At 47.3% G+C, this 27,804-nt stretch overlaps 1 protein-coding gene across 3 annotated transcripts in view; it reads right to left on the bottom strand.

The window, feature by feature from the left end:
- Positions 1-7,223: 7,223 nt before the first annotated feature.
- LOC140427842 (NXPE family member 3-like) overlaps positions 7,224-27,804 on the bottom strand; it is a 46,583-nt gene continuing 26,002 nt past the window's right edge. For 2 of the 3 annotated variants that reach the window (XM_072513608.1, XM_072513607.1), the window contains 4 exons: positions 20,597-21,387; positions 16,995-17,068; positions 11,942-12,151; positions 7,224-7,874 (listed from right to left, as the gene is read on the bottom strand). In XM_072513608.1, the coding sequence (XP_072369709.1) occupies positions 7,321-7,874; positions 11,942-12,151; positions 16,995-17,068; positions 20,597-21,363 (1,605 nt within the window). In that variant the 5' untranslated portion in view covers positions 21,364-21,387 and the 3' untranslated portion in view covers positions 7,224-7,320. The remainder of the gene's footprint in view (positions 7,875-11,941; positions 12,152-16,994; positions 17,069-20,596; positions 21,388-27,804) is intronic. The other variant, XM_072513609.1, reaches the window with a different exon arrangement.

Here is a 27,804-nt window from a genome sequence, read left to right on the forward strand (position 1 = left end):
TGCACGACAGTCTTTGTCACCCGGGAGTCACACGGTTGTACCATTTCATAAAGGCCGGCAACCTGCCCTACTCCGTCGAGGAAGTACGGACAATCACCAGGGACTGCCAGGTCTGTGCGGAGTGCAATCCGCACTTCTACCGGCCGGACCTTGCGTGCCTGGTGAAGGCCTCCCGCTCCTTTTAGTGCCTCAGTGTGGATTTCAAAGGGCCCCTCCCCTCCACCGACCGTAACACGTATTTTCTCAGTGTGGTCGATGAGTACTCCAGCTTCCCCCTTCGCCATCCCCTGCCCCGATATGATGTCTGCCACCGTCATCAAAGCCCTCAACACAATCTTCGCTCTGTTCGGTTTCCCCACCTACATCCACAGTGACAGGGGATCCTCCTTCATGAGTGATGAGCTGCATCAGTTCTTGCTCAGCAGGGGTATCGCCTCCAGCAGAACGACAAGCTACAACCCCTGGGGAAATGGACAGGTAGAGAGGGAGAACGGGACGGTATGGAAGGCCGTCCAACTGGCCCTACGGTCCAGTAAACTCCCGGCCTCCCGCTGGCAGGAGGTCCTCCCTGATGCACTACACTCCATTCGGTCACTGCTGTGCACCGCCACTAACAACACACCCCATGAACGCCTTTTTGCCTTCCCCAGGAAGTCCACATCCGGGGTGGCGCTCCCAACTTGGCTCGCAGCTCCAGGACCCGTCCTGCTCCGTAGGCACGTCCGACTCCACAAGGCGGACCCGTTGGTGGAGAGGGTGCAGTTGCTCCATGCGAACCCCCCATATGCCTACGTGGCGTACCCTGACAGCCGCCAGGATACTGTCTCCCTCAGGGACCTGGCGCCAGCTGGTCACACACACAATCCCCCGCTCAGCACCACCCTCCCCTCCCCTGGTCTTCCCAACAGCAACCCCCCCGGGACAATCCGTCCTCCCCCTGCCCACGCCCGAGGGTGAAGAGGATTCCGGAACGCTCCCGGAGGCTCCAGACATCAGACCAGCATCGGCATCGCCACCACCACTACGTCGCTTCCAGCGGCACATCAAGGCCCCAGACCAGTTGAACCTCTAACTGGTCCTCTGGACTTCAAAAGACATTTTTTTCCCTCGCTATCAAAAATTTTAACGTAAATGTAAAAAGAAAACCATTTGTTGTATATAGTTCTCCACCACCCCGCCTAACTCAATTTTAACAGGGGGTGAATGTGGTAAACCACTGTTGCACCTCTATTAGGTGCTGTATGGTAGGACCTGTACTACAGGTACGTCGGTAGTCCCTTCCTGCTGGCTCCGCCCAGTAGGCGGAGTATAAATATGTGTGTCCTCCATGCTGCAGCAATTTCGCCAGCTGTTGTGGGAGGCCACATATCTTAGAGCAATAAAGCCTCAGTTGTACCCAACTCAATTGTGCAATTGATCGTGCATCACCTCCATTGCGTTATGTGGCAGGATCAACATGATAAATGGGATAGACTTCGAACAGATCTTGCAACTCAAGACTGGGCATCCATGAGGCACTGTGGGCCATTAGCAGCAGCAGAATTGTACTCGACTATAATCCACAACCTCATGGCCCGGCATATCCACCACTCTACCATTACCACCAAGCCAGGGGATCAACCCTGGTTTAATGAAGAGTGCAAGTGGGCATACCAGGAACAATTCTAGGCATACCTAAAAATGACATGCCAACCTGGTGAAGCGACAACATCGGACTACTTACATACCAAACAGCATAAGCAGCGATTAATACACAGAGCTAAGCAATTCCACAACCAACGGATCAGATCTAAGCTCTACAGTTCTGCCACATCCAGTTGTGAGTGGTGGTGGACAATTAAACAACTCACTGGAGGAGGTGGTCTTTTGCGGCAGGATAAAAACTAAAATTTGCCAACAGTTTTGCCTCTGGCAGTCTCGATCAATCTGAACCAAGGATAACCTAAGCTAAAACCCACAATGTTGGTAACAGAGTTACCAGGTCAAAGGCAGCAGTGTAGCTGCAGTAATTAAGTCACATTCTGTGGGATAAAGGAGGAAAAGTGGAGTTTCTTGTTACGATCCATGTTTCCTTCAAACACTTTGGAGTCGCATTCACAACAATAGGGCAGTGTCCACGAGTTCCCGGGTTGTTCCGTTCTACTTATTATGAATGTTCAAGTGTTCCTTGTGTAGGATTGATGTTTTTGTGACAATATTGTGAGTTGCTGAGCAACTGGACTCTGTATGCTTACCTGCTTGTCCATTAGAAATCTCCCAAATATTACACCGTTACACTGTCAAATTCAGGATAAAACTTTATTTGCAAATAGAATAATTACACGGACATTGAAGAATGCATTTTTTAAAACCAGGAACATTAAATCTTAGTTAAACCAGATTCAAAAATTGAATAACGCCGCCTGGAATATGTGCTGTTTTGTTCTCAGCGACATGTTGCTGAGAGCCTGAATAAATGTTTCACAAACAATGTTTCCATAAACCACCCATTAGCTTCTGTTGATGGATGAAGAAAAATGGTACAGGAGTCTGAAAATAGACCCATTCGCAGACTATATGTTTGTTCTGTTGTAAGACCATAAGACATAGGAGCAAAATTAGGCCACTCAGCCCATCTAGTCTGCTCCACCATTCAATCATGGCTGATATTTTTCTCATCCCCATTCTCCTGCCTTCTCCCCATAACCCCTGATCCTCTTATTAATCAAGAACCCATCTACCTCTGTCTTAAAGACACTGTGATTTGGCCTCTACAGCCTTTTGCGGCAAAGAGTTCCACAGATTCATCACCCTCTGGCTGAAGAAATTCCTCCTCATCTCTGTTTTAAAGGATCATCCCTTTAGTCTGAGAACGTGCCCTCTGGTTCTAGTTTTTCCTACAAGTGGAAACATCCTCTCCACGTCCACTCTATCCAGGCCTCACAGTATCCTGTAAGTTTGAATAAGATCCCCCCTTATCCTTCTGAACTCCAGCGAGTACAGACCCAGAGTCCTCAACCATTCCTCATACGACAAGCTCTTTATTCCAGGGATAATCCTTGTGAACCTCCTCTGGACCCTTTCCAAGGCCAGCACATCCTTCCTTAGATACGGGACCCAAAACTGTTCACAATATTCCAAATGGGTTATAACCAGAGCCTTATACAGACTCTAAAGTATATCCCTGCTCTTGTATTCTAGCCCTGTCGACAGAATGCTAACATTGCATTTGCCTTCTTAACTGCTGACTGAACCTATACGTTAACCTTAAGAGAACCTTAAACAAGGACTCCCAAGTCCCTTTGTGCTTCTGTTTCCCTAAGCATTTCTCCATTTAGAAAATAGTCTATGCCTCCATTCCTCCTTCCAAAGTGCATAACCTCACACTTTTCCACATTGTTTTCTATCTGCCACTTCATTGCCCACTCTCCTAGCCTGTCCAAGCCTTTCTGCATCCCCCCTGCTTCCTCAATACTACCTGTCCCTCTACATATATTGGTATTACCTGCAAACTTAGCAACCGTGCCTACAGTTCCTTCCAGATCGTTAATGTCTGAGAGATGTAACTGTTTGAAGATTTGAGTAGATTTAAGATGAATAATCTCATGGCCATCTGGTACGCTGCCTGTTATGGTTAGAAAGCCCAGTGGTGCCTTGTGTGTGCAGAAATAGGCTGTGATTACTGCCCAGCTGTCTGTCTTCGCGAGTATGGAGCTGAGCAATGACAGAACCTCGGCGAAAACAGACAATGGGGGGGAGGGGGGCGATTTTCTGCTTTTGGGCATGCACCTGATGAGCAGAACTTGCTCAGGAGGGAGAGTGTCCCAGCACTGCCCAAGCGCTGCCCTCTGACAGTGCCCCTGGCACAGCCCGAAGCATTGCCCAGGTATTACCTCCTGGGGTGAAGTGCAGGGCAGTGCTGAGGGATAATGCCGGGGGGGGGGGGGGGTGCGTTTTCCTTGGGGTGTTCCGTGGTGGGAGGGTGGGTGGGGGTTGCATGATGGAGGTGTGTTCTGGGTGGGGGGGGGGAGGGGTTCTGTTTTTAATTTCTTTCATTGAGGTGCATTTAATCTTTTAAAACCGAGTTACTGGCAGGATGGACAGAAACGGAGCACTTTTCGCCAACGTTGCGCCTTGGGACCCGGTTCTTCATTTTCTTTCAGTTGTGTGCCGAACGATACGTCGGGGAAAAGCGCTTCCGGGGTTGGGGGCCTCTTCTCTGCTCCACCCCCCCCCCCCACGCTGCACCACTCGGCCTTTGTCTGGGATAATTCCGCCCTCTTGCCCCTCAATTTCCTTGTCCTCCACTGCCACAGCATCAGAATTTTCTCCCATAAAAGGGTCTGTGATCTCTTTCCCAGCTCTTGTGCACCTGCAGCGTTTTTAAGCAGCCGAAGGATTCAGACAGTGGAAAGAATGAAACAAGACATTTGCGGAAGCTGGCAGCCATTCACAGCCTGCGACGAAGGAGCTGCACATAAAATGTCAAGTTGTGTCCAAATGTTAACTTTTCGCTCTCTAGGTGCTGACTGCTTCAAACGTTTTTCTGTTTCGTGATTCGGAATAAATGGCGTGAATTTCCGCAGGAATTCTTCTGCTTACTCACTGTACCTGATTTTCTGCCGGCCGGATTCTCACGAAGGATTCATCCCTATATAATTTGCCTACTTCATGCTTGTAACAGGTTAAATGGTAAAAAATTCCCAAATGTCCAAAAACCAAATGTCCAAAATCCTGCTGATTTTCTCATTTCATTTAACTCGAGCACATGTAGGAGCGTGTGGGAAACCCCAATGTGGTATTACCATACCTGGAAGAACAGCAAGCATTAGTGAAGTGACTAGAGTAGCCACTGGAGGAAGCTACAGTTATAACTATATAAGGCAGTGTGGGGGAGTGTAGGCAGGAGTTAACTAGAGAGAGATAGAAGTACAAATAGTGTAAGTGAGAGCAGATCATTGTTTATATCAATAGTAAGATTAGCTGAAGATGAGTGTAGTTTAAATGTTAATAATCAACTGTGTATTCATTAGGAGAACGTGTCAAATTCAAATTAGTAGTGTTAATAAATTTAAGCTTTGTTTCAGTTCAAGCTATTTTGTGGTCTTTTAATTCGAATTAAAAATCTGTCTATCTTCTCCTTTAATTTACTCACTGTCCCAGAATCCACCGGACTCTGGGGTAGTGAATTCCACAGATTCACGGCCCTTTGAGAGAAGTAGGGCTGGATTTTCCGCTCCCCGGTGCCAAAATCGCGTTCGGCGACGGGACGGAGAATCTGTTTTGGCGCCGAAATCAGGAGCGGCGTCAGGTTCTGAATTCTCCGCCCACTGAAAAGCAGTGTGCTCTAGGAGTACGCTGATTATCCACTGCCTCAGGCCATTGCCTGAGGCCCGCCCCACAATGCTCTGTCACCGACCGGCCGAGTTGCCGATGGCGTGGGTTACGTGTGCTCACACCGTTCGTGAACTCGGCGTGGTGGCTGTGGACTCAGTTCGGGGCCGCCACAGTCGGGGGAGGGCTGATTGGCGGGCAGGAGAGGCTTCATTTAGGGTTGGGGGACTGTGGCCGGGAGGTCCGGGGCGCACGGGCGGCCGCTGGGGGGCACTACTTTGGCGGGTCCAGGTCCGTGGGCTGCGTCTGCCATGGAACACGAGTTGTTGGGGGCCGTATCGGCAGCTAGAGTTGCGAGCTCTATGCTGCCTCCCTGCTCGCCTTTGGCAAAACTGCTCAATCTCTCTTCAGAAGACAAACCCTTTGGGCGGGACTCTCCACCTGCCGATGCCGGAACTGTGGCGGGCGCCAGGTTCATGCCAAATCGCAATTCTCCGGTGACTCAACAGCAGCGTTCCACTTCACACATACCGCAAACACCATTTGCATATCATTAACTGGACTGGCTGAGGGGGGACTCTGCCAGTGCTGGGGGGCTATCAGGGACATGGGCCATGGGGCCGGGGGCCAGTGTGCCAGAGTGACTCCCCATGGGACTAGGGCGGTGACCAGGCATGCACCGCCATTACCCTGGCCTGCAAGGCAAACACCTTGTGGCACACCCCACTGACCATCGACATTGGACCCTGGTTCTGCAGACTGCCACCGGCAATATGGGTGCCCCCATCCCGTCACCCTCGCACCCCTGCTACCACTCCCGCACCCCACCCCCATCTATACACCTTCCAAACTGGCCGCAACCCGCCGGCGGGGTATCACGCGTCCCACCCAAGGGCAACTACCACAGTAGCCCCGACAGGGTGGCGCATGACTGGTGCAAACCATGCCCCTAGATTCTCTGTGCACTGAGTGCCAGAAAATCTGTAGTGAAAAGTCGGCTGTGCGTCTGGGGAGATACACACCCGTTTTCAGTCTGAAACTGCCTCTTGCAAACTTTGCGAAAATTCCGCCCACTGACAAGCAGGCAGTGAGAGACCCTGGGCAGGATTCTCTGGATCCCTCGCCACGTGTTTCTCAGCGGCCTACCGTTCGCTGTTGGCGGGATTCTCTCCTCCCACCCGCTTGTCAATGGGATTTCCCATTGAAGCCACCCCATGCCGCCAGGAAACCTGTGGGCGGGGGATGCACTACCATTGGGAAAAGAGAATCCCAACAGCCGGAGAATTCTGGCCCTTATATCATCGCGAGTCTGGGGTCACATTTCCGTGCTACCAGGAAGCTGCGCACACCCAGAAAGATTGTCCTGTCATCCACTCCCCAGCCTTGGGCTAATGCAGTATCAAGCGACTTGAATGCAGCACCAGCCTACAGATATGTCCCGAGGCGAAATGTGGGATGGGGCGGTTATGCTGGTGGTGTATGCCTGGGTCTGCAGCAGCCCACAATGTTTGTGAAGCCAAGGAGGAAACCTCTCAAAAATATGATTAGAAAGTCTTTTGCGTATCCCATCACACCAGTCTATCCCTTTAAGGGCCATGTGTAAGTTTGGTCATTCCACCAATATGTCCCTTAAAATTCAATTGGGGCTGAACTGTATCCTGGCTGCCTGATTTGAATAGTAGAGTGGTTAACTACCTGAAACAAGTGGACAATTTAAAAAGTCGTTCAAGACTGTTGGACTGAGTGTTCCCTCCAGTTGTGGTGTTGCTCCAGGCTGAAACATCCACTCACAATTCTAACATTCTTGGCTGAAAGGATTTGTTCCTTATTTACAATGAGCCCTCATTGGCGATCATGCCACCAAGGGAGAACGGCAATGCTTGTATGTTGAGCTAAAGCAGTTCCATAAATTAGAATTTTGATAACATTGTTATTTTACTTTGTAATTTAAATAATTTGATATTCCATAATTCCCCAAAAGCAGCTGGTACGAATCTAAAATGGCATTTATCTTTTTTTCAAAGGACACACATAAGAAAGAAACACATCTACTTCATTCTTTATAATGACCCTTTCAGGGTGCAGGTTATGTGGCAGGTAATGTGCAATGGTCATCTCCCAGGCATCCACAAACGCCACATTGATGCCCTCAAACATCTTTCTCATCACTAAATCAAGTTGGTAGGAATACCAGTCACTATTGTAGAGACTGACATCCCGTGGGAGATCCTGGACATTGGCCGTCTTTATTACAACCAGTGTGTCTGGACTCCTATCCAGCAATCGCAGGATTGACCTGCGGATGTTCTGGACCCTTCGGATGTACGGTTCCACTGGGAAAGTGTTGAAATGACACCATATGGTGAAGGCTATAATTGTGCTCCTTCCTCCTTTAATCTCATCCAGTTTGTTTGCAACAAAAGGCAGATCCTGAGTCGCAATGGGGGCGATTCGGATTGGTTTGCCATGGGCGTAATACTCCACTTTGATCTTGTTGTCTATATCCAAAGCGAGGTGAGGGCCGGTTTTTTGAGAATTTCCAAGGTCAAACTTCCTCAGTCCTAAAACAGATAATGCAATTATCTGTAATTAATACCAAGTCATATTTATTGCAGATGATAATTAACAGGAATTAAGTCAGAGGGCATATTTGAACAAAAGAACATCAAAATGGAACCTTTTCAATCATCTTACACTACCCAACCTGAAGAAGTTTCATTAAATAATGGGATTGCTCATGCACCACAATGCATTATACCTTCACAATCAACCCACACTGATATTTTCAATATACACAGAAAAATCTTTGCAACCAGTAGACTCTAAGGTCCTACTCAATTTGCTCAAGCATATATCTTTTTGTGATAGATTTATGTGATGCAGTATAAATGCTCTGCTATTTTCGACTATCACCAATGAGCAATAATGGCTTAATCTTTCCATAGTTCCTCCCTGTTGAGGGATTTGAATGTGATACTGTATGATTTCCATCTATTCCCTAAAAACATCAAGGATGCCAATTTTCTGTGTTTATCACAAAGGATCTTATGGTTCCTGTTGATGCTCATTTAATATTGTCCAGTAATAAATCATCGCCACATTTAATTTGAGAGAGTGAGCAGCAGATGTTCGGCCCCATGTTTACCTTCATCCAACTCCTTCCTTTTAAAGTTTCTTTCTATAATCCATTATAAGGAGATAACAAGAAAGATTCTAAGATTCTTCCTAAAAATCTATTTGTCAAACATGGGCCAGAATGTTCCGACCGTTGGGATTCTCTTTGCCCGCTGGCAGTGCACCCTGCCCATGGGGTGGCTTCAATGGGAAATCCCATTGCCAAGCAGCGGGAAGGCAGAATCCCACCTCCATGCACACCACCGAGAGACACAGACTGTACGACCGGAGAATTCTGTCCATGGTCTTTGTAATTTAATTTCATTCTGAGGTTGTGTCCAATAAAGACTGATGACTATTTTTCTTAAATTAGCTTTCACTGATACCTCTTACTATGTGTCAGTAATGCAATCAGGATGGATGAACAAGAAGAATAAAACCTAAATTAGACATTTAAAAAGGATGCAGAAATAGAGATATCTAGTGATTGACATACACAAATTTTTGAAGGTGGCAGAACAAGTTGATGAAACTAGCATATTGGATCCTTTACTTTTTACATTGCAGTACAGAGTGCAAAGGCAATAAGTTATGCTAACCTTTTATAAAGCAATGGTTAAGCCCCAGTTGGAGTATTATAGATGGGACATGCAAGGGAGAAAAATGGGAATTGAGTCCAGAAATGAGATTGAAGATGTAGCAGGCAATTTGGGGGTTAAACTGACTGAGGGAAAACCCTGCTAGCACAGAATCAAAGGGATGTGGCTGCACCTGGCTGAGTTACATTGTCCAAGTCAGACTTAAACCCGTTAGTGGGAATATACAGGTTGCCTCAGGTCCATTGTTCTCTGGGTCACTTCTGTCTGACCAGCTATTAGCCCATTACTGAGTTTGATGGACTCTTTGTCTGTCAATGGGAGGTTAGTTGCATATCAATAGCATGGCTCTGTTCTCTTGTATAAATGGGAATGGGCAATCAGACAGCCCAATTGGTCAATTGGCTAGGCTAAATAGAGTGTTCAAAATCTTTTTTAAAAGTTGTGTTGTGTGATGTATAAGTAATTCCCCTTTAGAACTGGGTTTCTCGCGTATTTTCTTTGTATGTTTTCTTTTTTGAGGGTGGGTATAAAGGATCCACGATTGGTTCCTGCAGGGTGCAGACGGGTCTGGTATTCGAGGTGAACAGGCTGTGGGGTGTCAGTGCCCCTTGCACTGCTGGAGTTGAGGGAGATATTTACTGCTGCACACCAAAACATGATGCAGAAGCCTTAACCTGAACACTCGTGGTAATTGTGAGCAATCACTGCATGTGAAGGTGTGCACCATTTTACCATTTTCTCATGGCCTCATCCTGTTTCTGCCTTGGTCTCTGGTGGGGCTATAGAGGTATCTAGCTATGTTTAATGATTGTATCGAGCCAGTTACACTGCTGTTACCCTGTCCCTCTCTGTATTCATGTACGTTGAGCCCTTTTCCCTTGCTTGCTGTGCTGTATCCTTTTTGTAGTATTGTTGTTTGTTAAAATGAAAAACCTCAATAAACATGTCTTTAAAAAAAAACTTGAGTTATATTTTTGCGACAAGACTTTCCTATTCTCAATTTCTTTTGGGGTGCTAATCTGGCACTGCCAGGGTGTCAGGGGTACTCCCAGGTGCCAGGCTGGCAGTGCCAGAGTTACACTGCCAAGGGTCAGGGCCTGAAGGGGGGCCAGGGCCATGAAATGGGGGTGAAAGGGGGTTATGAAGGGTGTGAGGGGTGAAGGGGAGGTATGAAGGGGCTTCATAAAGGTTGTGGGAGGTGTGAGGAGGGCCTGAAAGGGGGGGCCCTCAGAGACCCCCTCGCAGGGTGTGCCCACTTGGGGGGGGGGGGTTGGGGTGGTAATACCCAATGTGGGTGTGGGGGACTCTCAAGCTCACATAGAGATTGGGCACCCTTTCAAAATGATGCCCTGATCTCTAAGAAGTCGGTTTCACTGGCGAGTTCTGCTCCCACTCATGAAAATATTTCTATGCGTGCGATTCTTAGGCCTCATTGCGCTCTCGTTCGAGCGAAACAAGGCCGGTGAATAGCGGGAGAGGCCAAAAATGAGAACCACGCCAGGCGTCACACAATCTGCGATGCAACCGGCCACTCCCATAAGCAAAATCGGGATCTTGCCGTAGTTTGGTGAGAAACCAATTATCACCGTTTAAGTCCTATTTCCATACAATTAATGGAAGCCACCCCATATCCAACAGCCTTCCGTCATTCATTCCACCACCGCGCACTAGAGTGGCACGTCCACCGTCCCGGGCTCTTTACCTGTGAGCAAATATGTCTACTCCCCTCCTCGGCTCCCCACAGAAGCCCTTCCACCAGGTTCACGTTTTTCAAAAGGAGTACTAATCGGCGCCAGCGTGACCACTTGCTGGGGAGGCCGCTGAATCATGGGAGGCCATTGGATATGGGGTGGCTCTCATTAGTTGTATGGAAATAGGGCTTAAATAGTGATAATTGGTTTCTCACTACGCTACGATGAGATCCCGATTTCGCCTATGGGAGCAGACCGGTTTCATCGCAAACTGTTTGGTGCCTGGCGCGGTTCTACATTTTGGCCTCCTCCCGTGATTCACCGGCCGTGTTTCGCTTGAGCGAGAGTGCAACGAGGCCAGAGAATCGCGGCCAGGGAAGCTACGCCATGTACCACAAGCGCTCCATATTTAACCCCATACAATGAGTATTCTTCTTTTCATATAATCTAATCTTTTTTTATTGTCACAAGTAGGTTTACATTAACACTGCAATGAAGTGACTGTGAAAAGCCCCTGTCGCCACATTCCGACGCCTGTTCAGGTACACAGAGGGAGAATTCAGAATGTCCAAATTACCTAACAGCACTTCTTTCGGGACTTTTGGGAGGAAACCGGAGCACCCGGAGGAAACCCACACAGACACAAGGAGAACGTGCAGACTCTGAACAGACAGTGACCCAAGCCGGGAATTGAACCTGGGACACTGGAGCTGTGAAGCAACAGTGCTAACCTCTGTGCTACCGTGCTGCCCAGTACTCATCATATAATTATGGATATTGCAGTGCAGAAGTCATATTTTGCAGGTCATATTTGAGGGGTTTATTTATAGATCTTCCAACTATAATTACTCATCCGGAATTTCCTCAGGGATTTTCACAATTAGGTTCAATGGAAGTAAAAATCGGGAGAAATGTACAACAGGTTGGTGATAAGCTGTTTTACATTATCTCGCCAAATCAATGTTACCCACATTGTGTTCAATAGTTATTCTGCTCAATTCAAAAATATTTAATTTGGACACACACCCTATTTACGAATTGTGGCACATGGATTCTGGTTTAAAATGTGGCATGCATGAATGACAATCTGTCAAACCCATGGCTTAATACATCCAGATAAGTGGATGGTGACTGAGGAGTTGTTGAAAATTAGTTTGAGGCTGAGTTATAATTAAAACGTAAAGCAGATTTTGCCAAAATACACAAGCAATGGTTAAATCTAACCTGGCAAAAATTCTGTCAAATATTCAAACCACTGACGTATGGTGGAATCTCCGAAAATGTACACATTTTTCCCACGGAGACAGTTTGTAATACTTTCATGAGTGTAATAGTGCTGAATGTTACAGCTTGTTGACACCCACTGGTCCTGATAATAAAACCCAGATGGCGAAAGCAGACGTTTTCCAGGGATGCATTCGCCATGATCTTTACCTGCAAATAAAAGATGCTAGGCTGAAAAATAAGCTGGATATGGAAGCGCTGGTGCAGAGTATCATCCCCTTCCTTCCCACCATTTGGAAATTTTTTTAAAAAGCTGCCTTCTCCCACCTGAGGGCCCATGCCAACTGTTTCATGGCATGGGCAGCATATTATGTGGGTCAATTGACTTAGTAAAAAGCCCAATTGATCCTTGATTACCTACTTAAATATGGTGCGCACAGTAAGAAGTCTTACAACACCAGGTTAAAGTCTAACAGGTTTGTTTCGATGTCACTAGCTTTCGGAGCACTGCTCCTTCCTCAGGCTCCTTCCTTCACCTGAGGAAGGAGCTGTGCTCCAAAAGCTAGTGACATCGAAACAAACCTGTTGGACTTTAACCTGGTGTTGTAAGACTTCTTACTGTGCTCACCCCAGTCCACATCATTAAATATGGTGAGCAGACGGCTGATTTCAGTGCCTGCCCAGCCCCCACCTTTTAGGAGTGAGGTCAGGGGTGGGCAGGACAGTGGTGGGGTGGGCACACACCCGGTGAGCACCTGTCTGGTGTCCACCCGTCCAGGGTGCACCTGCCCCATTTTATGTGCACCCCACCAAAAACACACACAGTGGGTGCATGTAAAATGCAGTCTCTTCGCTGTAATTTGGGTTCTGGACCTTTTATGACACCTGAGTACATGGGGCGATGGTTAGCAATGCTGCCTTTCAGCGCACGGGACCCAGGTTCGATTCTGCCCTTGGCTGACTGCGTGGAGTTTACACTTTCTCCCCGTGTCTGCATGGGCTTCCTCCGGGTGCTCCAGCTTCCTCCCACAGTCCAAAGATGTGTAGGTAGGTGGATTGGCCAAGCTAAATTGCCCCTTAGTGACAAAGATGTGCAGGTTAGTTGGAGTTAGGGGGATAGGGTGGGGAAGTAGGCCTTGATAGGGTAGGGTCTTAGTCGGGTTGATGTAGACTCGATGGATCGAATAGCCTCCTTCTGCACTGTAGGGATTCTGTGGATCATCTTGAATCTCTGTGCCTATGATAGGTCAAACATGGCTGAGTCCTTTGTCAACCACAGTGTGAGGGAAACTTCAGTTGAGGAAAAAGGCAGATATGTCAGAAGTGATGTTTTCGAAGGTGGCATCATCAGACCAGATGTGGCACATTCACACGGTCTATCTCCAACACCTCTCTACATTTCCTTGACTTCTCAGTCTCCATTTCTGGCAATTGACTGCCCACCAGCATTCATTACAAACCCACCAACTTCCTTCATGGAAGGTGGTGGCATAGTGGCGCTGTCAGTGGCTAGTGACCCAGAGACCCAGGATAATGCTTGGGGACTCAGGTTCGAATCCCACACAGCAGATGGTGGTATTTGAATTCAATTTTTTTTAAATCTGGAATTAGGGGCGGGATTCTCTGACCCCCCCCCCCCCCCCCGCCGGGTCAGAGAATCGCCGGGGGCTGGCGTGAATCCCGCCCCTGCCGGTTGCCGAATTCTCCAGCACCGGATATTCGGTGGGGGTGGGAATCGCGCCGCGCCGGTTGGCGGGCCCCCCCTGGCGATTCTCCGGCCCACGATGGGCCGAAGTCCCGCTGCTGGAATGCCTGTCCCGCCGGTGAGAATCAAAACACCTCTCTTACCGGCGGGACAAGGCGGCACGGGCGGGCTCCGGGGTCCTGGGGGGGGGGGGCGCGAGGTGATCTGGCCCCGGGGGGTGCCCCCACGGTGGCCTGGCCCTCGATCGGGGCCCACCGATCCGCGGGCGGGCCTGTGCCGCGGGGGCACTCTTTTCCTTCCGCCTTCGCCACGGTCTCCACTATGGTGGGGGCGGAAGAGAACCCCTCCAATGCGCATGCGCGGGGATGCCGTGAGCGGCCGCTGACGCTCCCGCGCATGCGCCGCACGGCAAAGTAATTTCCCCGCCAGCTGGCGGGGCGCCAAAGGCCTTTCCCGCCAGCTGGCGGGGCGGAAATCAGTCCGGCGCGGGCCTAGCCCCTCAAGGTGATGGCTCGGACCCTCAAGATGCGGAGAATTCCGCACCTTTGGGGCGGCGCGATGCCGGACTGATTCGCGCCGTTCTTAGCGCCGGTCGGCGGACATCGCGCCGATTGCGGAGAATCCCGCCCTAGAAGTCTAATGATGACCATGAATTGCTGATTGTCATAAAAGAGCATAACTGGTTGAATTAATGCCCTTTAGGGAAGGAAACCTGTCATTTTAGTCTGGTCTACATGTGGCCCCAGACTCACAGCAATGTGGTTGACTCTTAAATACCCTGAGCACAAGGGCAATTAGGGATGTGCAATAAACACGGGCCAAGCCAGCGATGCCCACATTTCAAGTATGTCCCTCCTTAGACAAAAAGACTGAAACTGCAGATAGTGATGTAGGAATATCCTCACCAATACCCTGCATAAATGTAGTAGGATGTCTTTCCTCTTATTCTGCAATCCCTTTGTAACGAAAGCAAACATATCATTTGCCTTCCTAAATGTTTGCTGTACTTACATCTCTTTCTGTGTTTCATGAGCAAGGACACCATTTCCCAATCTCTCACTTTTAAAAAATATTCTGTTTTTTCATTTTTCCCACCAGAACTAACAATTATGCACTCGCCACATTGTATTCCAAATTCTTCTGCACTCACTCAACCTCCCTATATCTTTCTGCAGCCTCTTCACACTCCCTTTAATGCTTACTTCCCACTTAACTTTTTTATCACCAGCAAAACTTCACACATTATACTCAGTTCCCTCAACTAGGTCAGTACTATAGATTGCAAATCAATAGGTGAGGCCTATGCTCCTCGTGCACAGCGCTAGTTATAACCTGCTAGTCTGAATATGACCCGTTTATTCCTACCCTCTGTCTTCTGCCCAATCCAATCCAGGTCAATGTATTACCCCCAATCCAATATGTTGTTCCCCCATCCACAAGAGTCTCACAGACATACTTGATTTCGTACTTTGCGGGCGATTTAACGGAAAGGTTTCTAAAAGTGTCAGGTTTTTCAGTGAATTTCCCGGCGGCTCTGCGAGCTTCCCACCTCTATCTAATGACACTGGGGAGTTTCTCACTGGTTTAACCCACACGTTGGGCAGGATTCTCCGGCGCGTCTGCCCGGCAACCGGAGAATCCCACTCGAGGTCAATGGATTTCTCCATTGTCTGCCTCTCGCCCGTGGCGTTCTAGCGGCTGGCGGGGCGGAAGAATCCAGCCCGTAGAATTATTTTCATCACTGGGGAGCGGAACTCAGAGATTGGACCGCTATTTTGAAATGGTGCACAGATCTCTAAGTGAGCTTGTGGGTGCCCCGACACCCCCCACCCATAGACAATGTCACCCCTCACATACATGGGCAATTCTCACCCCCTCCCCACAAGTGAGGATACCTTAATAAGGGGTCCCTGTGGCCCCCCTGCTTCAGGACCCCCCCCGACATCCCCTTACAGGCTCCCCTTTCCAGGACCCCTACCGGGGGTGAGCAGGGCCAAAGGTTAAAAGCCTAACCGCTTTCCTTATCAGAACAATTATTGTCTTGCTGTAATAAAATTGCCAATTTGTTGTAATTCTGTGCAGCAGTTTTGATGTAACTGTGCTCACAGAGGCTGCATGGGTGGGCAGGCTGGAGTTGTGGTAGTGTAGCCTGAACAGCTCCAGGGTGGTATAAAGTAGAGCACCAGAGGAGAGGAGTCGGATGCTGCAGGTGAGTCAGCAGAAGAGGCCAAAGAGGTTGCCCTGTGATTACTTTGTGGATGAGTTTGCTTGAATGACCAGATCACCTGTGTGGGACTCACGGGGAAGAGGAGCTTGAACTAAGAAGGGTCAATTACAGGGCATCAAGAGAAGGCAAAGGTGCCATGGACATAGTTCACTCTGATAGAGCCTCCTCCAGTGAGGTAGAGGGAGGGAGAAGGAGGAAGAGTAAGCAAGCAACTATATGAGTCAATGTAGTGAGTGTCATAGTGATGCTGACCCCCTTGCCAGAAGGCTAGTGAGGGTAAATACACCCAAGGAGGAGTCAGTATATTAAAGGAAAAAGGCCAGCAGTGATGTGAAGAGGCACTTAATTGGCCATGTAAGTCACTCCAATGGCCTCTTGAAGGGAGGGTTCTATTCCACCTTCCCTGACACTGGTAGAATTCCATGGAGTTGGGAAGAAGATGAACACTCTGGTCTCCACCTTCTCTCACTATTTTCCACCCCCACACCCCAGCTGTGTCTGGAGGGCTGGTAAAATTCAAAGCATTGTGTGTGATGTCATAAGAAGTTCAACCAATGCATGAGTTTGACATTGGAACAATATTAACCAAATGAACGAAAACTTGTGAACAGAAAAAACATTTGGTCAGAAAGAAATCTTACTCCCTCTGAACATGCTAACTGTATTCAAAATGCTATTCAACTCAGTAAATAATTAGAAGCATCTGTTGTACCATCAATTCACAGCAAGACGATGAGAACGAGTGAACAGAGGCTTTATTAACCGAGAACTTGCCTGCCTGTGAGTTCAGTAACAATGAGTGCCGCCCACAGGCGGAGCCAGAGGCGGAGCCCACCGGGTCTCCTGTACAATACATGGTGGTAGATCGTATCACTATTTCCTGGTCATAGACCGTAGTACTATACAGACAGGGTAAATCATATTACCATTTCCTGGCCATAGGCACAGTACTAAACAGACAGTTTATACTATGGTGAATACATTCACCACAGCATCTAATGACACTTTATTCAAAAAGAGATCTAGAAATTTTTGAGTGTTGTTGGCATGGAAGAGTTACTTGATATTCCACCCTAGTGTATGAATTTGCCAATCGTCGCAGCAATATATATTTCTCTTACCTGTATGAGGTGAAGACTCCACAGTTATATAACCCGGACCATTGGGCAATATATGCTTCTTGACATTGGTCCCACTGAAAATATATTATTAATGTTGCAAGTCACTGTATTATATCCAAGGATGGAGTGGAATAGCTCATACAGTTCGAGGTTTGAATTTCACATGGGCGGCACAGTAGCACAGTGGTTAGCACTGTTGCTTCACAGCGCCGGGTTCGATTCCCGGCTTGGGTCACTGTCCATGCGGAGTCTGCACATTCTCCCCATGTCTGCGTGGGTTTCCTCCGAGAGCTCCGGTTTCCTACCACAAGTCCCGAAAGACATGCTATTAGGTGAATTGGACATTTTGAATTCTCCCTCTGTGTACCCGAACAGGCGCCGGAGTGTGGCGACTAGGGGATTTTCACAGTAACTTCATTGCAGTGTTAATGTAAGCCTACTTGTGACAATAATAAAGATTATTATTATTATTGTTCCATTCCTCAAGATTCAGATGCCAAAGCTTTGGTTTGAAGTTATTTTAGTAGAATGGTTTTATACATCACTCAAATTCTTGGATGATCAGCTTTGAGGCTCATCAAAGTAGAATTGCAACCTTCCACTAGTTGTGTGCATTTGCAGGGCATGACCCATGAAGGAGATGAATCCTTAAACTAAGTTAACTTTAGGGCCATTACTATACCCTAAACTTAGCCTGTACCAGGGAATCCTGCCAAAAGGAAGATGAAGACCTGACATTGTAGGACACATTGCATTGATGTTAAAATTAATTATAACCTCAGTGCTGACAGTAAAATTGAATTTTGTTTTCTTCAAAAATTGTGGGCCAGATTCTCCATTCCTGAGACTAAATGTTGATGCCAGGTCAGGGTCAGTGACAGCAAAACTGCGCCACACCTGGACCAAATCACCGACCGTTAAGGTGCTAGCACCGGTGTCACGTGCAACACGATTGATTCCAATGAAACATGGTGTTGGATTCGCCGAGGTCAGAATTGGCACTCGAGGGGCTGAAAAGCTGCAGTCACAAATGAATGCTCTACTCCCCACACACACCATCCACACAAACCATTCCAACCAACAAGATGGCTCTGGTTGCTCTGGAGTGCACCCATTCCGTTTGTGGGTGGGCTGGGGCAGAGGGTACCTGGGGGGAGGGAGGAGGCCTGGGGGGAACACCCATACGACCCATGTCACTAAGCCATAGACAGTCAGCGGTGTGCGCAACCGCATGGCTGCCTTGCAGACTGCAGCAATGGTGTTCCATGCCCATCCACCCTGACCCCACAGCCCACCACGGCCAGCTGCATAACTGTCAGTACACTACGGTGAAGTGATGCTGGACACTTTCCATACCCCTTCTTTACCTCTCGCCAAACACGTCGCCTGTTTCACGATTTTTAAAAGCACAAGTGAACCTTGCCATCAGGAATTACCCTCAGTGGAGGCAAAGCGTCACGGAGGCCCGGACAATATGGGGTCAGGCCCACTAATCATATGCCAACAGCATTTATTGTACGTGCGGAGTGAAACGCATTGACACGACTGTGGAGGCATTGGATAATAGCGATTTGGCGTGAACCCGGCAGCCGCTATGATTTTGGTGTCGAAACCGATTCTCTGCCCAATCGTGTTTTGCAATCCCAGCATCGGCCGATGGAGAGACCCGCCCTGCATTTTTCCCTCCTTGGTCTGAAGCTGGTTGTGCTTATTTCATGATTCCGTTGCTGTAGGTGCCATGGGAGCACTCCTGCTCTGAGTCAAGAATTTGTCTGCATGACTTGCGCAGAGGCTGTTCCTTTCATGATGAGACATTGAACCAAGGCCCCTCCAGTGAAACAAAATGGGAGAATAGGGCATCTCTCTCTCTCCCTGTGCTTGTCATTTATTCCTCACTGACCTTCAATAAAACATTATCTGGCCTCATTGTGCTCACATTTATCATAGAATCCCTACTGTGCAGAAGGAGGCCCTTCGGCCCATCCAGTCTACACCGACCCTGTAAATGAGCACCCTCCCAAGGCCCACTCCCCCACCCTAACCCTGTAACTCCATAACCTCACCTAACCTTTTGGACACTAAGGGTCAATTTATCATGGCTAACCCACCTAACCTGCACGTCTTTGGACTGTGGGAGGAAACCGGGGGCACCGGAGGAAACCCACACAGACACAGGGAGAACGTACGGACTCCACACAGACAGTGACCCGAGGCTGGAATTGAACCCGGGTCCCTGGCACTGTGAGGCAGCAGTGCTAATCACTATGCCATTGTGCTGCCCCTAGGCATCTCATTTCCCTACATTGCAACAATAACTTCAACAGTAAAATGTCAAAAATGTTTAATTACTTGTTAAGCAATTCAAGATGTCCTGGGGATTCGGAAAGTGTTATATCAGAGCAAGTTCTTTCCCCCTAATAATAATGATACTGAACGAGGAAGATTTGAGTTCAAATTCACTGCAAGTTGCAAAATTGTATTCCAAAAATCTGTTGATTTTTGACCAGAAAAACAATCGAGAGCTGCTTGTTGTTACTCAGTCGAACTCAACTTTGTCAACTAATGCTTTTGTAAGGAAGGGCATATGTCACTGCTGTCAACACATGACATGTTCATTTTATTTTAAAAATTTAATGTCTGGAATTTTCCCCCGTGGTGAGGGGTGCATTCAACTGGAAATCCCATTGACACCAGCTGGACCAGTAGACCCTGCTGCTGGTCAATGGTGGCCCACCACTGCTGGTGTGAAACACACCGCGGCTTGTGTGGAAAATCCCACCACATGTCTTCAGAAGTGCCCGGAAGCTAATGAACTATAGAATCAATCGCTAGGTGAATGCTCACCACGGTCCCATGGAATCAAAAATGAGTAATAAACATGTCCATGCCAGTACTATCCTCATTCGGAGTGCAAAGAGAAATGAGCTGTGAGGATAAAGTCAAGAATGGCAATGAGAACTGGGCCAAGGTGTTAGAGGAGAGAGTTGAGGAGGGAGGTGGTTAGAGGGGAGAGTTGAGAAGGGAGATAATTAGAGGGGAGAGTTGAGAAAGGAGATGGTTAGAGGGGAGAATTGAGGAGGGAGATTGTTAGAGGGGAGAGTTGAGGAGAGACATGGTTAGGAGGAGAGTTTAAGAGGGAGATGGTGATTGGGGAAAGTTGATAATAGAGGTGGTTCGGGGCAGAGTTGAGGAGGGAAATGGTTAGAGGGGAGAGTTGAGGAGGCAGATAGTTAGAGGTGAGAGTTGAGGAGGGAGATAGAGGGGAGAGTTGAGAAGGGGGATAGCTAGAGGGAAGAGTTTAGGAGGGAGTGGCAAACAAAGTTTCTGATTACTTTCACCCATTCTATCAGTGCAGTGATCTAAGGTGACTTGTAGTTAGACATCTCTTTTTTCACTTGCACAAAATACTGCCATGTCCCTTAGATCAATGAAAGTTCCAATCAAATGGTCAAAAATGGTTTAAATACACTAATTTTAAGAACATCAATATCAAAATGTTTGAATTGACATTTCAGTGTCTGGTTCTGTAATGTGCACAAAACTCACAATTGTAGGCAGAATGGATGATGCAAACTTTTTAAAAAGATCATTGAATGACATACCTTTGAAAATAATGTATTTCTTCACCTATTAAGAGGTTATGCTCATAACCCCCCACCATATGGTTGACACGGGCATAGCAGGGAAGCTTCTTTGGTTTATAACAGAACCAAGGCTCCCCGGTCCTGGGATCAGTAAAGTTACAGAGCGGTTTAGTTTGAGGCAAACAGAGATTACACACAGTGGTCTCTGAAATCCCCCGATATTTGAAGGTACTTTTAAAATACACCCTTTCTGGCCGTTCATTGCGAAGTCTTTCAAGTGCTTGGATTCCTTCACTGGGATGAACCAGGGAAACAGACACTTCAACTTTCCCCGGCCAAGATAAATTAAAATTTAGATAGTAAAATCCATTTTGGTTATCTATAACTGTTCCGGCTGAACCAGCTTTTAAAGCTGGAGTGTGGATCCGGCCTTGGAGATAGTCACCCCCATATTGCTTTGGGTGTCCTTCCAAATCTTTCATTTGCAGCATCACTTGTAACTGATCCCCAACATAGAAAGTCTTTGTAGAATTTAAAATTACAAAGCGAACATGTGCTGGGTCGCTGCTTTTCACAAAGGGCACAGAAACGTTGGGTGGTTTTGGCCATTCGATCATTTTCATAATGGACGTCCCCTCTGACCTTTCTTCAGGGGTGAAGCTGTGATTCTGGTAGCCACATTGCAACAGTTTGTCTGTCCATTGAATCCTCTCTGGCTCCATTTGTTGCTTTATTGTGGAATTAAACTTCGGAACGGGGTAAAAAATCCTCCATTTTCTTTCCATTCCATAGATTGAATAGTTTTGATACTGTGAAAAGGAACAAGCTTTTAATGAAGTGCATTTTTTAATTTCCAAGTTCTATTGGCTACTTTTCTATCCACCATCTACTTCAGTCAAGAAATAAGCATGAAAGCTGCTTTCAAATAAAGATTCACCTCACAGTTAAAGATTATTCCACTCAACGATTAATGGATATAGAGTTAAATACAACAGTCTGTATTTGATGCATCATATTCTCACTAAACAAAGAAATCAAAGGCAGTGACATCTGATTTGCTCTTATATCATGGTGTTGTGGAGACTCCGTGTCAGTAGCAGGAGCTCGAAAGATCAGTTCCATGCTGTCCATCTTCTTTGGTGTTTTATGGAGCATATTCATCACTTGTCCTCCCCTCTTAGATTTTTATTTTTTATATGTGCAATTCATCAGGTTGGAAAACTTAGCCATAATGCCAATTTACCCAATTAACTAGCAATTAATTAAATGCAAGGAGCACAGGAGCTTGCAAGGGTTGATTGGAGTAGCTTGTTTGAGGGCTAAGGGACCTCCGGCAAGTGGGAGGCCTTTCAAAGTGAAATAGCTAGAGTTCAGCGTCTGTCTGTTCCTGTTAGGGTGAAGGACAATGCTGGCAGGAGTTGGGAATCCTGGATGACAAAACATATTGAGGTTTTGGCCAGGAAAAAAAAGGAAGCATGGATCAGGTTCAAGCAGCTGGAATCAAGGGATTTCCTGGAGGTGGACAGGGGATACAGAAGAATACTCAAGAAGGAAATTAGGAGGACAAAAAGGGGGCATGAGCTTGCTTTGGCTGAGAGGATTAAAGTGAATCCAAAGGGATTGTTCAAGTATGTTAAAGGGAAAAGAATAACTAGAGAAAGAATAAAACCCCTCAAGAACCAAGTGGGCACATATGTGTGGAACCGCAGGAGATTGGCGAGGTTCTCAATGAATATTTCTCCTCTGTCTTTACTGTGGAGAAAGACATAAAGACTTGGGAACCTGGAAAGGTTAGTGGCAATATATTGGGGACAGTTCTCATTACAGTAGGGGAGGTGATGGACGTATTAAAATGTATGAAGATGTATGGCTCTGACCAGGTATATCCAAGAATACTGCCTGAGGCTAGAGAAGAATTTGCGGGAGCCCTGGCTGAGATATTTGCATCATCATTACCACGGGTGAGGTACCAGAAAACTGGAGGATATCAAATATTGTGCCCTTACTTAAGAAGGGCTGTAAAGAAAAACCTGGGAATTATAGACCGGTAAGTCTAACATCTGTGCTGGGTAAGTTACTGGAGAGGATTCTGAGGGATAAGATATAAAGGCATTTGGGAAAACAGGGTTTGATTAGGAGCAGTCAGCATGGCTTTGAGCATGGGACACCACACCTTACAAATTTGTTAGAGTTCTTTGACAAAGTGACCAGGAAGGTTGATGAGGGCAGGGCGGTAGATGGAGTCTATATGGATTTCAGTAAGGCTTTTGATAAAGTTCCACATGGTAGGTTGCTCTGGAAGGTTAGATCACATGGGATCCAGGGAGAGCTGGCAAATTGGATATATAATTAGCTTGCTGGTAGGAAGCAGAGGGTAATGCTTGTCGGAGTGGAGGCCTGTGACTAATGGTGCGCCTCAGGAGTCAGTGCTGCTTTTTATCTATATCAATGATTTGGATGAGAATGTACAAGGCATGATCAGTAAGTTTGCAGATGATACTAAAATAGGTGGCAGACAGTGAGGAAGTTAATATCAAAAGAAATCTCAACCGGATGTCTCTGCACATTCAGAGGTTGATGATGAAGTTACAATGCTATGTCTTCAATCCCATCTACACTCCAGGCAAATATTTGTTCTTAGCACATGCATCGTCAAGAGCACTGATGCAAAGTAATGGTGGTGAGATTGCTGAGAATGTGGCTCTGCATGTCAATCTTATTTCCACACTACCACCAGTATCCGATACAAAACTTGTGTGATCCAAGAGACCAGGAAGGAACAAACTCTAGAAGAGGTGATGAGGAATATCAACTCACACTGACCCAGAGGTCCATGTATGGAGTTCTACAATATAAGGTCTGAACTCAGTATCATTAATGGATTGGGACTTCGTTTGAACACTATAGTCATACCTCAATCTCTTCGCAAGGACATACTACAGAGGATACACAAAGGACATCTAGGGATTGAAAAATGTAAACGGAGAGCTCGTAAATTTGTTTACTGGGAAGATATAAGCCAGGATATTGACAGGATGGTCAGTTGTTGTGACACATGCCAGACACATCGTTGCCAGTAAACAAGCGAACCTATACAAATATCTGATTTACCTACAGCACCATGGCAGAAAGTTGCTCTTGATCTCTTTCACTTCCAAAAGATTTTTTCATGATCATAGACTATTTTTCAAACTATCCCAAAATGGCTCCAATGTCAAGTATAACGGCAAGCAGTGTAAAACTGTATATCAAGTCAATTTTTTGCTCGACAAGGAATTCCGCAAGTCGTCGTGAGTGATAATGGTCCTTGTTTTAGCTGCAAAGAGTTGCAACATTTCGCAGTCACGTATAATTTCAATCACGTCACATCCAGTCCATTGTACCCTCAAGCCAATGGAAAAGCTGAAAAGATGTACATACAGCCAATCTGATCCATATCTCACACTATTGAGTTACAGAGCGTCATCATTGTCACATGGTAGATCGCCAGCAGAGTTGCTCATGAATAGAAGGTTGCGTACCACACTTCCATATTTGGCAAAGAAGGAGGAGAATGCAGTGGTGACTGCAGGATATGCAAAACATTAAAGCAAAACAAAAGCAGTTATATGATAGAGTGTCTAGAACTTTATCACCTCTTGAGTAGGGATGACATTGTGAGACTAGAAGATTCAGGCAATTGGTCATAAAAAGCCATTGTATTTGAAGAAGTAGCACCTCGTTCCTACAATGTACTGACAGAGGATGAGTTGGTTGAAAACCAGAGAAGACTTTGGATGACAAATCTACGTCAGAGTCAACGCAAGCTGCAGAGGCAGATAGTTCAGCAGTTCCTGAGCATGAGAATTTACGGGATGTGGACGTGGACATCGCTGGTTGGCCAGCATTTATCGCCCATCCCTAGTTGCCCTCCATTAGGTTGTGGTGAGTTGCCTTCTTGAACCGCTGCAGTCCTTGAGGTGTAGGTGCACTCACTGTGCTGTTAGGGAGGGAGTTCCAGGATTCTGCCCCAGCAGAAGGAACGCAATATATTTCCAAGTCAGGGTCGTGAGTGACTTGGAGGAGAACCTCCAAGTCGTGGAGTTCCCAGGTCCCTGCTGCTCTTGCCCTTCTAGATGGTAGTGGTCGTGGGTTTGGAAGGTGTTGTCTACGGAACCTTGGCGAGTTATTGCAGTGCATCTTGTAGATGGTACACATGGCTGCCACTGTTTGTCGGTGGTGGAGGGTTTGAATGTTTGTGGAAGGAGGAGCAATCACGCGGGCTGCTTTGTCCTGGAGGGTGTCAAGCTTCCTGAGTGTTGTTGGAGCTGTACTCATCCATGCAATTGGAGAGTATTCTATTCCACTCCTAACTTGTGCCTTACAGATGTTGGACAAGCTTTGGGGGGTCAGGAAGTGAGTTACTCACCGTAGGATTTCTAGCCTTTGACCTGCCCTGGTAGCCATAGTATTAATGTGGCTCGTCCAGTTCAGTTTCTGATCAATGGTAACCCCCAGGATGTTGATTGTGGGAGATTCAGCGATGGTAATGCCATTGAATGTCATGGGGTGGTGGATAGATCCTCTCTTGTAGGAGATGCCTGGCACTTGAGTGGCGCAAATGTAACTTTCCACTTGTCAGCCCAAGCCTGGATATTGTCCACGTCTTGCTGCATTTAGACATTGACTGCTTCATTTTTTTTTTAAATTTAGTTGTTAGCCAGACCTTGGTAGAAAGTTAGAGGGATGGCAGGGAAGGGAGTGCAATGTTCCTCCTGCAGGATGTTTGAGGTGAGGGATGCCGTTAGTGTCCCTGCTGATTTTACCTGCAGGAAGTGCTCCCAGCTCCTGCTCCTCCAAGACCGAGTTAGGGAACTGGAGCTGGAGTTGGATGAACTTCGGATCATTCAGGAGGCAGAGGGGGGTCATAGATAGCAGCTTTAGAGAATTAGTTTCACCAAAGATTGGAGATAGATGGGTAACTGTAAGAGGGACTGGGAAGAAGCAGTCAGTGCAGGGATCCCCTGCGGTCGTTCCCCTGAGAAACAAGTATACCGCTTTGGATACTTGTGGGGGGGGGGGACTTACCAGGGGTAAGCCATGGGGTACGGGCCTCTGGCACAGAGTCTGTCCCTGTTGCTCAGAAGGGAAGGGGGGAGAGGAGCAGAGCATTAGTAATTGGGGACTCGATAGTCAGGGGCACAGATAGGAGATTTTGTGGGAGCGTGAAAGACTCACGTTTGGTATGTTGCCTCCCAGGTGCAAGGGTACGTGATGTCTCGGATCGTGTTTTCCGGGTCCTTAAGGGGGAGGGGGAGCAGCCCCAAGTCGTGGTCCACATTGGCACTAACAACATAGGTAGGAAAGGGGACAAGGATGTCAGGCAGACTTTCAGGGAGCTAGCATAGAAGCTCAGAACTAGAACAAACAGAGTTGTTATCTCTGGGTTGTTGCCTGTGCCACGTGATAGTGAGATGAGGAATAGGGAGAGAGAGCAATTAAACACGTTGCTACAGGGATGGTGCAGGTGGGAGGGATTCAGATTTCTGGATAACTGGGGCTCTTTCTGGGGAAGGTGGGACCTCTACAGACAGGATGGTCTACATCTGAACCTGAGGGGCACAAATATCCTGGGGGGGGAGATTTGTTAGTGCTCTTTGGGGGGGTTTAAACTAATGCAGCAGGGGCATGGGAACCTGGATTGTAGTTTTAGGGTACGGGAGAATGAGAGTATAGAGGTCAGGAGCACAGATTTGACGTCGCAGGAGGGGGCCAGTGTTCAGGTAGGTGGTTTGAAGTGTGTCTACTTCAATGCCAGGAGTATACGAAATAAGGTAGGGGAACTGGCAGCATGGGTTGGTACCTGGGACTTCGATGTTGTGGCCATTTCGGAGACATGGATAGAGCAGGGACAGGAATGGATGTTGCAGCTTCCGGGGTTTAGGTGTTTTAGTAAGCTCAGAGAAGGAGGCAAAAGAGGGGGAGGTGTGGCACTGCTAGTCAAGAGCAGTATTACGGTGGCGGAGAGGATGCTAGATGGGGATGCATCTTCCGAGGTAGTATGGGCTGAGGTTAGAAACAGGAAAGGAGAGGTCACTCTGTTGGGAGTTTTCTATAGGCCTCCAAATAGTTCTAGGGATGTAGAGGAAAGGATGGCGAGGATGATCCTGGATAAGAGCGAAAGTAACAGGGTAGTTATTATGGGAGACTTTAACTTTCCAAATATTGACTGGAAAAGATATAGTTCGAGTACATTAGATGGGTCGTTTTTGGTACAATATGTGCAGGAGGGTTTCCTGACACAATATGTTGACAGGCCAACAAGAGGAGAGGCCACATTGGATTTGGATTTGGGTAATGAACCAGGCCAGGTGTTAGATTTGGAGGTAGGTGAGCACTTTGGGGACAGTGACCACAATTCGGTGACGTTTACGTTAGTGATGGAAAGGGATAAGTATACCCCGCAGGGCAAGAGTTATAGCTGGGGGAAGGGCAATTATGGTGCCATTAGACATGACTTGGGGGGGGGATAGGTTGGAGAAGTAGGCTGCAAGTGTTGGGCACACTGGATATGTGGAGCTTGTTCAAGGAACAGCTACTGCGTGTTCTTCATAAGTACGTACCGGTCAGGCAGGCAGGAAGGCGTAGAGCGAGGGAACCGTGGTTTACCAAAGAAGTGGAATCTCTTGTTAAGAGGAAGAAGGAGGCCTATGTGAAGATGAGGTGTGAAGTTTCAGTTGGGGCGATGGATAGTTACAAGGTAGCAAGGAAGGATCTAAAGAGAGAGCTAAGACGAGCAAGGAGGGGACATGAGAAGTATTTGGCAGGTATGATCAAGGAAAACCCAAAAGCTTTCTATAGGTATGTCAGGAATAAGCGAATGACTAGGGTAAGAGTAGGACCAGTCAAGGACAGGGATGGGAAGTTGTGTGTGGAGTCTGAAGAGATAGGCGGGATACTAAATGAATATTTTTCGTCAGTATTCACTCAGGAAAAGGATAATGTTGTGGAGGAGAATGCTGAGGCCCAGGCTATTAGAATAGATGGCATTGAGGTACGTAGGGAAGAGGTGTTGGCAATTCTGGACAGGCTGGAAATAGATAAGTCCCCGGGGCCTGATGGGATTTATCCTAGAATTCTCTGGGAGGCCAGGGAAGAGATTGCTGGACCTTTGGCTTTGATTTTATGTCATCATTGGTACAGGAATAGTGCCAGAGGACTGGAGGATAGCAAATGTGGTCCCTTTG

Source organism: Scyliorhinus torazame, chromosome 8, assembly GCF_047496885.1.
Source record: "Scyliorhinus torazame isolate Kashiwa2021f chromosome 8, sScyTor2.1, whole genome shotgun sequence".
NCBI classification, from domain to species: domain Eukaryota; kingdom Metazoa; phylum Chordata; class Chondrichthyes; order Carcharhiniformes; family Scyliorhinidae; genus Scyliorhinus; species Scyliorhinus torazame.